Source organism: Dendropsophus ebraccatus, chromosome 7 (genome assembly GCF_027789765.1).
Source record: "Dendropsophus ebraccatus isolate aDenEbr1 chromosome 7, aDenEbr1.pat, whole genome shotgun sequence".
In the NCBI taxonomy this organism is placed as follows: Eukaryota; Metazoa; Chordata; class Amphibia; order Anura; family Hylidae; genus Dendropsophus; species Dendropsophus ebraccatus.
In genome coordinates this window covers 144984674-144996202 of record NC_091460.1, presented here as the reverse complement: position 1 = coordinate 144996202, position 11529 = coordinate 144984674, and the positions used below count along the sequence as shown (strand labels likewise).

General features: G+C 50.5%; 1 protein-coding gene across 2 annotated transcripts; it reads right to left on the bottom strand.

Moving 5' to 3' along the window:
- Positions 1 to 6242: 6242 nt before the first annotated feature.
- POU4F2 (POU class 4 homeobox 2) lies at positions 6243 to 7758 on the bottom strand. Of its 2 annotated transcripts, XM_069976882.1 has the most exons (3): positions 7670 to 7752; positions 7552 to 7600; positions 6243 to 7175 (listed from the first exon to the last, which is right to left on the bottom strand). In XM_069976882.1, the coding sequence occupies exons 1-3, from the start codon at positions 7750 to 7752 to the stop codon at positions 6243 to 6245; spliced, it is 1065 nt and encodes a 354-aa protein (XP_069832983.1). The 2 variants fall into 2 exon arrangements, with proteins under 2 accessions (XP_069832983.1, XP_069832982.1); XM_069976881.1 differs by having other exon boundaries at positions 7561 to 7758.
- Positions 7759 to 11529: the final 3771 nt, after the last annotated feature.

The window sequence follows — 11529 nt, the reverse complement described above, 5'->3', positions numbered from 1 at the left end:
GTATGCAGGAGGATGGAGCCCTGGTCAGGAGGATGGAGCCTTGTGTGCAGGAGGATGGAGCCCTGTGTGCAGGAGGATGGAGCACTGTGTTCAGGAGGATGGAGCCCTGTGTGCAGGAGGATGGAGCCCTGTGTACAGGATGGATGGAGCCCTGTGTGCCGGATGGATGGAGCCATGTGTACAGGATGGATGGAGCCCTGTGTGCAGGAGGATGGAGCCCTGTTGGCAGGAGGATGGAGCCCTGTGTGCAGGAGGATGGAGTCCTGTGCAGGAGGATGGAGCCCTGTGTGCAGGAGCATGGAGCCCTGTGTGCAGGAGGATGGAGCCCTGGTCAGGAGGATGGAGCCTTGTGTGCAGAAGGATGGAGCCCTGTGTGCAAGAGGATGGAGCCCTGTGTGCAGGAGGATGGAGCCCTGTGTATAGGAGGATGGAGCCCTGTGCAGGAGGATGGAGCCTTGTGCAGGAGGATGGAGCCCTGTGCAGGAGGATGCAGCCATGTGTACAGGAGGATGGAGCACTGTGTACAGGAGGATGGAGCCCTGTGGGCAGGAGGATGGAGCCCTGTGTGATGGAGGATGGAGTCCTGTGAGCAGGAGGATGGAGTCCTGTGTACAGGAGGATGGAGCCCTCTGAGCATGAAGATGCAGCCCTGTGTGCAGGAGGATAGAGCCCTGTGCAGGAGAATGGAGCCCTGTATACAGGAGGATGGAGCCCTGTGTACAGGATGGATGGAGCCCTGTGTGCAGGAGGTTGGAGCCCTGTGTGCAGGAGGATAGAGCCCTGTGTGCAGGAGGATGGAGCCCTGTGTGCAGGAGGATAGAGCCCTGTGTGCAGGAGGATGGAGCCCTGTGGGCAGAAGGATAGAGCCCTGTGTGCAGGAGAATGGAGCCCTGTGTGCAGGAGGATAAAGCACTGTGTGCAGGAGGATGGGGCCCTGTGTGCAGGAGGATGGAGCCCTGTGTGCAGGAGGATAGAGCCCTGTGTGCAGGAGGATGGAGCCCTGTGGGCAGGAGGATAGAGCCCTGTGTGCAGGAGAATGGAGCCCTGTGTGCAGGAGGATAAAGCACTGTGTGCAGGAGGATGGGGCCCTGTGTGCAGGAGGATAGAGCCCTGTGTGCAGGAGGATGGAGCCCTGTGGGCAGGAGGATAGAGCCCTGTGTGCAGGAGAATGGAGCCCTGTGTGCAGGAGGATAAAGCACTGTGTGCAGGAGGATGGAGCTCTGTACAGGAGGATGCAGCCATTTGTACAGGAGGATGGAGCACTGTGTACAGGAGGATGGAGCCCTGTGTGATGGAGGATGGAGCCCTGTCAGCAGGAGGATGGAGCCCTGTGTACAGGAGGATGGAGCCCTGTGGGCAGGAAGATGCAGCCCTGTGTGCAGGAGGATAGAGCCCTGTGCAGGAGAATGGAGCCCTGTGTGCAGGAGGATAGAGCCCTGTGGGCAGGAGGATGGAGCCCTGTGGGCAGGAGGATGGAGCCCTGTGTACAGGAGGATGGAGCCCTGTGTGCTGGAGGATGGAGCCCTGTGTGCAGGAGGATGGAGCCCTATGTGCAGGAGGATGGAGCCCTGTGTGCAGGAGGATGCAGCCCTGTGTGCAGGAGGGTGGAGCCCTGTGTGCAGGATGGATGGATCCCTGTGCAGGAGGAGGGAGCCCTGTGCATGAGGATGGAGCCCTGTGTACAGGATGGATGGAGCGCTGTGTGCAGGATGGATGGAGCGCTGTGTGCAGGAGGATGGAGCCCTGTGTGCAGGAGGATGGAGACCTGTGTACAGGAGGATGGAGCCCTGTGTGCAGGAGGATGGAGCGCTGTGTGCAGGATGGATGGAGCCCTGTGCACAGGATGGATGGAGCCCTGTGCACAGGATGGATGGAGCGCTGTGTGCAGGATGGATGGATTGCTGTGTGCAGGATGGATGGAGCCCTGTGTACAGGAGGATGGAGCCCTGTGCAGGAGGATGGAGCACTGTGTGCAGGAGGATGGAGCCCTGTGCAGGAGGATGGAGCCCTGTGCAGGAGGATAGAGCCCTGTGGGCAGGAGGATGGAGCACTGTGTTCAGGAGGATGGAGCTCTGTACAGGAGAATGGAGCCCTGTGTGCAGGATGGATGGAGCACTGTGTGCAGGAGGATGGAACCCTGTGTGCAGGAGGATGGAGCCCTGTGTACAGGAGGATGGAGCCCTGTGTGCAGGATGGATGGAGCGCTGTGTGCAGGATGGATGGAGCCCTGTGTGCAGGAGGATGGAGCCCTGTGTGCAGGAGGATGGAGCCCTGTGTATAGGAGGATGGAGCCCTGTGCAGGAGGATGGAGCCTTGTGCAGGAGGATGGAGCCCTGTGCAGGAGGATGCAGCCATGTGTACAGGAGGATGGAGCACTGTGTACAGGAGGATGGAGCCCTGTGGGCAGGAGGATGGAGCCCTGTGTGATGGAGGATGGAGTCCTGTGAGCAGGAGGATGGAGTCCTGTGTACAGGAGGATGGAGCCCTCTGAGCATGAAGATGCAGCCCTGTGTGCAGGAGGATAGAGCCCTGTGCAGGAGAATGGAGCCCTGTATACAGGAGGATGGAGCCCTGTGTACAGGATGGATGGAGCCCTGTGTGCAGGAGGTTGGAGCCCTGTGTGCAGGAGGATAGAGCCCTGTGTGCAGGAGGATGGAGCCCTGTGTGCAGGAGGATAGAGCCCTGTGTGCAGGAGGATGGAGCCCTGTGGGCAGAAGGATAGAGCCCTGTGTGCAGGAGAATGGAGCCCTGTGTGCAGGAGGATAAAGCACTGTGTGCAGGAGGATGGGGCCCTGTGTGCAGGAGGATGGAGCCCTGTGTGCAGGAGGATAGAGCCCTGTGTGCAGGAGGATGGAGCCCTGTGGGCAGGAGGATAGAGCCCTGTGTGCAGGAGAATGGAGCCCTGTGTGCAGGAGGATAAAGCACTGTGTGCAGGAGGATGGGGCCCTGTGTGCAGGAGGATGGAGCTCTGTACAGGAGGATGCAGCCATTTGTACAGGAGGATGGAGCACTGTGTACAGGAGGATGGAGCCCTGTGTGATGGAGGATGGAGCCCTGTCAGCAGGAGGATGGAGCCCTGTGTACAGGAGGATGGAGCCCTGTGGGCAGGAAGATGCAGCCCTGTGTGCAGGAGGATAGAGCCCTGTGCAGGAGAATGGAGCCCTGTGTGCAGGAGGATAGAGCCCTGTGGGCAGGAGGATGGAGCCCTGTGGGCAGGAGGATGGAGCCCTGTGTACAGGAGGATGGAGCCCTGTGTGCTGGAGGATGGAGCCCTGTGTGCAGGAGGATGGAGCCCTATGTGCAGGAGGATGGAGCCCTGTGTGCAGGAGGATGCAGCCCTGTGTGCAGGAGGGTGGAGCCCTGTGTGCAGGATGGATGGATCCCTGTGCAGGAGGAGGGAGCCCTGTGCATGAGGATGGAGCCCTGTGTACAGGATGGATGGAGCGCTGTGTGCAGGATGGATGGAGCCCTGTGTGCAGGAGGATGGAGCCCTGTGTGCAGGAGGATGGAGACCTGTGTACAGGAGGATGGAGCCCTGTGTGCAGGAGGATGGAGCGCTGTGTGCAGGATGGATGGAGCCCTGTGCACAGGATGGATGGAGCCCTGTGCACAGGATGGATGGAGCGCTGTGTGCAGGATGGATGGATTGCTGTGTGCAGGATGGATGGAGCCCTGTGTACAGGAGGATGGAGCCCTGTGCAGGAGGATGGAGCACTGTGTGCAGGAGGATGGAGCCCTGTGCAGGAGGATGGAGCCCTGTGCAGGAGGATAGAGCCCTGTGGGCAGGAGGATGGAGCACTGTGTTCAGGAGGATGGAGCTCTGTACAGGAGAATGGAGCCCTGTGTGCAGGATGGATGGAGCACTGTGTGCAGGAGGATGGAACCCTGTGTGCAGGAGGATGGAGCCCTGTGTACAGGAGGATGGAGCCCTGTGTGCAGGATGGATGGAGCGCTGTGTGCAGGATGGATGGAGCCCTGTGTGCAGGAGGATGGAGCCCTGTTGGCAGGAGGATGGAGCCCTGTGTGCAGGATGGATGGAGCTGGCCCTGGTGCTGAATGTTCTATCAGCTTTATGTCTCCATCCTTTCTATATAAATTTGATGCTATAGTGATAGGTATCTGGATGTATGGGTGTATAGGTGCATAGGTGTATAGGTGCATGGGTGTATAGGTGCATAGGTGTATGGGTGCATAGGTGTATAGATGTATAGGTGTATAGGTGTATAGGTGTATGTGTGCACAGGTGTATAGATGTATAGGTGCATAGATGTATAGGTGTATAGGTGTATGGGTATATGGGTGTATAGGTGAATAGGTGTATAGGTATATAGGTGTATAGGTATATGGATGTATAGGTGTATAGGTGTATGGGTGTATAGGTATATGGATGTATAGGTGTATGGGTGTATAGGTATATGGATGTATAGGTGTATGGGTGTATAGGTATATGGATGTATAGGTGTATGGGTGTATGGGTGTATAGGTGTATGGGTGTATAGGTATATGGGTGTATAGGTGTATAGGTGTATGGGTGTATAGGTATATGGGTGTATAGCTGTATGGGTGTATAGGTGTATATGTGCAGCTCTTATACAACATCTTCTAGACACATATTAAATCTTGTTACCGGTAATTACCGATCCCAGGACCCTGACTGTGACTGATCCTCCCTGACTAACAATGCTCGGAGGCTGCTGCACAATCACAATCATCACACAGGAGATTCCACTAAACCTGCACAGATATTTCCTCCCATTAATAGTTATAAGATTCTATAGAATAATCCAGTATAGAAGAGGTGGCTGATGGGTAAGATGAGTCTATGGGGCAGATATTTGCCCTCAGGCTGCAGTCAGATGATTATCACCCCAACTGGGGCAAAGTGGGAGACAAACTGGGAGCAGAGACAGCTCAATAATATGGTGATAAACTCCTGACTGTGATGAGTCTCCTGGGAGAGGACTCCATTAGGACTGACACACAACTGTCTGCTGTACAGCCCCTCACACCATCCATCATCCATCATCCTCATCATCATCATCATCATCATCATCGATTATTGGTTATATATCCAACCTCTCAGAAATAATACTGGGCTCTGCTATGTACATCCTTTTATTACCACCGATAGAAGATGCTGGAAGTTTCACACAAATCCAGACAAACTTTTTTTTCTTTAAAATAAAATTTCTTTACAAACAATTGTCAAAGTTTTTTTCTCTCTTATTTTTTTTTTTTTTTAATAAAAGACGAATAAACATTTGGAATAACTTAACACATTACCATCATAAATAAAAGAGTCTATAGCAAAACAAAGTCAAATCCAGTCTTTTTTTTTTTTTTACGGGACAGAAAACCTGGAATCAATACAGCAAAAACCGGTCAGGATATATTTATATGTGTTGTGTGTGTGTAAAACGAAACGTCCTATTTACACTATTCTGCTTGTACATTAGGCCCCAGTGAGAAGTGGGTTGTATCACTGCTGGCTGTTCACACTGTGCGGTACTGCTCACCGGCAGTGTGGGGATCCCCATTAAATATGTAAGCAGCAGCTCCCCAATCCCTACTGAGGGCCCCAGCTATGGAAATCTACAGATGCTGATGTCTATGAATCTCATTCAATCCGTATTTGTTGCTTTGTATTTAAAACCTGCGTTTTCTGTGCAATAAATTATGTGAAACAGATCGAGAAGCAGCAAATCAACTTTGTAAACGACGCATCATCCCCCATAGGAAAACAACGAAATAATAATCATAATAATAGTAATAAAAATAGTGATACATACATCAGGGTGATGCTTTGTAGAGTCACAACAGGGGACAAATATACTCATCATCATCATCATCATCATCACATTAAAAATAGAAGTACTGTATATTTATATATATTTATATCTGATTTATCACGTTATCATTGGACTCGATTGGAGAAAGGTTTTTGTAGTAACCGAGTCCCGAGTATCAGTCTCTTTTCCCGGGATCCGCATAGTCTTACAAATTAGTCGCGATTAATCGGGAAGAAAAAAAAAATAAGAAAAAACGTGTCTTACTTGTGCAGTCCTGGTCCATTAACTGACTGTAGATGAGGAGTCAGCAAGACACTAGTGACCTATGGGAGATATAAGGGAAGGTCCCGGCTATGTACACGGAAAGAATAAAAACTCTGCTGTCCCTTATAAAATCCCCGGCCGCTTTTTAGTCCCGGATCCCGGCTCCAGTCTCAGATCCCGGCTCCAGTCTCAGATCCCGGCCGAGTATTTCATCCGTTTCTGTTTCTGCCGCTGGTTACAGAACCAGACCCGGACCACGTTCTTTTTGAGGTCGAGTTTCTCGGCGATGGCCGCGATCTTCTCCGAGGAGGGTCGAGGCTGGATGGCGAAGTAAGCTTCCAGCGATCGCTTCTCCGGGGCGGCGATGGACGTGCGCTTCCTCTTCTTCTCGGCCCCGTTGAAGAGCTCGGGCTTGGTGAGCTTCTCCCGGTGACTCTTCTCCGCCTCCTCTAGCCAGGCTTGCAGGATGGGCTTGAGGGCGATCATGTTGTTGTGGGACAGGGTGAGGGACTCGAACCTGCAGATGGTGCTCTGGCTGAGGGAGCCCACCCCGGGGATCTTCAGGTTGGCCAGGGCAGCCCCCACATCCGCCTGGGTCACCCCCAGTTTGATCCTCCTCTGCTTGAACCTCTCAGCAAAGGCTTCCAAGTCCCGGGGATCGGCGTCCACGTCGCTCATGCAGCCCATGTGGGAGGGCAGCCCGTGGGCATGTGCCATGCTGAGTGCCGCCTGGTGCATGGGGTTCATGCCTGACATGTGGGGGTGAGCTGGAGTGGACACCACCGAGCCATCAGGTCCTGTCATGGCCCCCAGTGTCAGCCCTGGGGTAATGTGGTCCAGCAGTTCTCCTTCCAGGGGCTGGTGGTGGTGATGGTGGTGATGGTGGTGGTGATGGTGGGAGCCTGCCACCCCAGAAGGATGGGAGATGGGCACTGAGGAGGAAGAGGAGGCAGAGGTGCAGGGGATAGTGTTCATAGTGTGGTAGGTGGCGTCCGGCTTGAAGGGACTGTGGTGAGGAGTGTGGTGGTGGTGGTGGTTCTTGCACTGAGAGACTATATCCACAGCTGCCAGAGCTTCTGCACGGGCCAGCAAACTCTCATCCAGACCCCCGAATATATTGCTCTGCAATGTCAAATAGAAAGCACACATTACTGTCTGCTGGGAATTCTGCGATTAAAACTTTTCCAGAATGTTAAAATAATCCTGGAATAGAGAGAAGAGAGAGAAGAGAGAGAGAAGAGAGAGAAGAGAGGGGAGAGAGCACAACAGCAGCTCCATGCAACATCCCAGGTCATAAAAATTAATATGAAAGGCAAGAGCGGCTGCATACATAAGTGGAGGCAAAAGAGAAGAAGAAGGAGAAGAAGAAGAAGAAGAAGAAGAGGAGGAAGAAGAAGAGGGGGAAGCGCCGGATGGGCAGGGTGAGCTGCAGGCATGAAAAAAACATCAAGCACATAAGCAGCAGGGGCAGCTGTCAGCGTGAGCGGTGGTCGTGCACACTACGTACCGGAGGGGCCGGGAGACAGGCTCGTCTCATCGCCTCCGAGCTGCCGGTGCTGCTGCCGGTGCTGCCGGTCCTCACGCTGCTGATACTCGGGGAGCTGGTGGCCGACGACGAGGAGTGCGGGGAGGAGGAGTGCAGGGCTGAGTACTTGGCTTCGTCCATGCTGAAGGGCTGCTTGCTGTTCAGAGACATCATCATCATGCTGAGCTGTGGTGGAGGGGCGCAGGGACCCCCAGAACTAGATAATGGTGGTGGTGGTGGTGGTCCAGGCTTCCTCCTCTCCTCTCACTCTCAGACTGTCCCTGTGACAAGGAACGTGGCTTCTGTCTCTATCCTTCTCCTCCTCCCCCCGAGAGTAAATAGAAGCTGTAAGATTTCCCTTCCTCTGCTGCCCCTCTTACTCCTCCTCCCATCCAGGGTCTCCCTCTTCTCCTGCTATTAATCTTTGATGGTCCTGGATACTAAGAAGCAGCTCAGCCTCCTGTCAGTGACCTGGGCATGAGCAGGGGGATCAGGGAGCAGGAGGATCAGGAGGATCAGGGTGCAGGAGGATCAGGGAGCAGGAGGATCAGGAGGATCAGGGTGCAGGAGGATCAGGGAGCAGGAGGATCAGGAGGATCAGGGTGCAGGAGGATCAGGGAGCAGGAGGATCAGGAGGATCAGGGTGCAGGAGGATCAGGGTGCAGGAGGATCAGGGATCAGGGAGCAGGAGGATCAGGAGGATCAGGAAGCAGGAGGATCAGGGAGCAGGAGGAGCAGGGAGCAGGAAGATCAGGCAGCAGGAGGATCAGGAGGATCAGGGAGCAGGAGGATCAGGGAGCAGGGGGATGAGGGAGCAGGAAGATCAGGCAGCAGGAGGATCAGGGTGCAGGAGGATCAGGGAGCAGGAGGATCAGGGAGCAGGAGGATCAGGGAGCAGGAGGATCAGGGAGCAGGAGGATCAGGGAGCAGGGGGATGAGGGAGCAGGAAGATCAGGCAGCAGGAGGATCAGGGTGCTGGAGGATCAGGCAGCAGGAGGATCAGGGAGCAGGAGGATCAGGGATCAGGAGGACTGGTGCAGCCATGGGTCCCAGGCTCCCTCACCCTTCCCTCACTGAGATGCTGTGCCCTGTCCCCTTTGCCTCCATCATCCCTGTCCCTGTAATGTGGTGTCTCTGTCTCTCCCTGTGGGGGATCCTCTGCTCAGGCGGCTGTTGCTGCTGCTGGTGCTGGGGCTCCTGCTGTACACCTTGGCCTGGCAGGTATGAGAGGAGGAGGCAGCAATGTGGATTGGATGCTGGGCACATCCTGCCTCTCTCTTCCAAGGGTTCCCAGCTCCTCTCTGATTGGACAGCTGTGTGTGTGTGTGTGTGTGTGTGTGTGTGTGTGTGTGTGTGTGTGTGTGTCTCAGACACTGTATTACCTTCCTTCTCTGCTTGACAATAGATATTCGTTGATTCCATATTTCATTCTCTTATTTTTATTATGCATGTAACAATTCCCCCTGTCAGTATTCCGGCCATTGCTGTTTCTGCCTGTAGCAGTGTCTTACACTAACATTAGTGACATTATATGAACACACTTGTTGTGCACTGACATCATGGAGAGAAATGTGATGTGATCCCTGCAGTCAGACTGGGAATACATCACTAGTTACTCAGATAATTCATGGAGTTCATAGTTCTTTAGATTCAGACGATTGCTGCGGTTCATGGACGGAATAGGGAGAATTTTACTGGCCTTTACACACTTGTTTTGTATCATATTTTACAGCACTATATATATATAGATTAATAATGATAGTAGTAATAATAATAATAGAAATAATAATAATGCTAATACTACTACTAATAATAATAATAAGAGTAATATTAATAGAAATAATAATAATAATAATAAGAGTAATAATAATACAAATGATGGTTATAATAGTAATATTAATAATATTAATAATAATAATAATAATAATAAAAGAATAGTGACACAAATAATAGTAGTAATAATATAAGAAGAAGAGTAATAATAATAATAATAGAAAGAATAATGATGATACTAATAATAATAGTAATACAAATAATAGTAGTAATAATATAGGAAGCAGCAGCATCTTGTACATCTACATGTTTTTCCTCTTCACAGACAGCTGTAATAGTTGTGTTGCAGCTATGAAGGGGTTAACCCGGTATCTGGGTATAGAGCAGTCAGTGACTATGTAGCAGAGCTGAGCTGCTCTCGTCTCTCCTCAGCTGGGAGGACACAATGCAGCCAGGCACAGGGGATTGTCTCAGACAGGAGACCCCTCCATTACATTGTACAGCTCTGACTGTCGCCATCCTGAAGAAATGAAATAAATCAAAGTTAAGAGCTTGAGGATCATTTAATTATTGCGCCAATATCGCTGTGCGCCAAATCCGACAACATCTCTAAGCAAATTACGGGGCCCAGGCAGGAATGATTAGATTGCAATTTCATTTAGGCCGAGGAGCCCCAGCTCTTCAATATGGAACCTGCTCTGCCTCATCGGATTTGGATGCGTAATTCGCCTTGACGAATTTATTAGTTTTCATAATAATGGAGGAAATGAGCAGCTCCATAGTCTCCTAATAGAGTCTGCGCCATAATAGAGTCTGCGCCATAATAGAGTCTGCGCCATAATAGAGTGTGTACTAGGACTGTCATGTATCATGTCTCATGTATCATGTATCATGTGTGTCATGTATATCATGGAGTCTCCTAATACAGTCTGCGCCATAATAGAGTGTGCGCTATAATACAGCGTGTACTAGGACTGTCATGTATCATGTCTCATGTATCATGTATCATGTGTCTCATGGAGTCTCCTAATACATGGTGTGTCTGCGCCAGGAGGCTGCACGGAGCTCTTCTTCATTCCTTCTCCTTCCCAGTCAGGCATCTCCAGCCCTCTCAGCTCCCCATACAGCAAGGAAGGAGTTAACCACCCCAGGTTGTCACTGAGAATGGCTCCAACTTTACATCATCTTCTAATTAACAAGGTCGGTGGGATTTGCCAACTCTTCAAGGGGCGACCAGAGCTGTAATAGTGATATAATGGGGGGGGGGGGGGCTGCTCAGTGTGGGGGTCTTACACCTCCCCTGCTGGTTACACTACAGGGCGAGCAGGTGGGCAGGATGCCTGGGTATAGAGATATCGACTGCCGATGTAATGCTAAAGGATAATCGATATGTTGATTGAGCAGGAAAGTTTTACATTTGGGTGATTGTGGTTTGTAGATCTGTAATATCTGTGTTACACCTAAAGTGATAAATGAAATATCTAACTCTGAGATTGTAATTATATATATATATATATATATATATAACTATATCATGTAACATTCAGAATATCGGAGATAGATAGATAGGAGATAGATAGATAGATAGATAGATAGATAGATAGATAGATAGATAGGAGATAGATAGATAGATAGATAGATAGGAGATAGATAGATAGGAGATAGATAGATAGGAGATAGATAGGAGATAGAGAGATAGGAGATAGATAGATAGGAGATAGATAGATAGGAGATAGGAAGGAGATAGATAGATAGATAGGAGATAGATAGATAGATAGATAGATAGATAGATAGATAGATAGATAGGAAGGAGATAGATAGATAGATAGATAGATAGATAGATAGATAGATAGATAGATAGGAAGGAGATAGATAGATAGATAGATAGATAGGAGATAGATAGATAGATAGATAGAAAATAGATAGATAGATAGATAGATAGATAGGAGATAGATAAATAGATAGATAGATAGGAGATAGATAGATAGATAGATAGATAGATAGATAGATAGATAGATAGATAGAAAGAAGATAGATAGATAGATAGAAGATAGATAAATAGATAGATAGATAGATAGATAGATAGATAGGAGATAGATAGATAGATAGATAGATAAATAGATAGATAGGAGATAGATAGATAGATAGGAGATAGATAGATAGATAGATAGATAGATA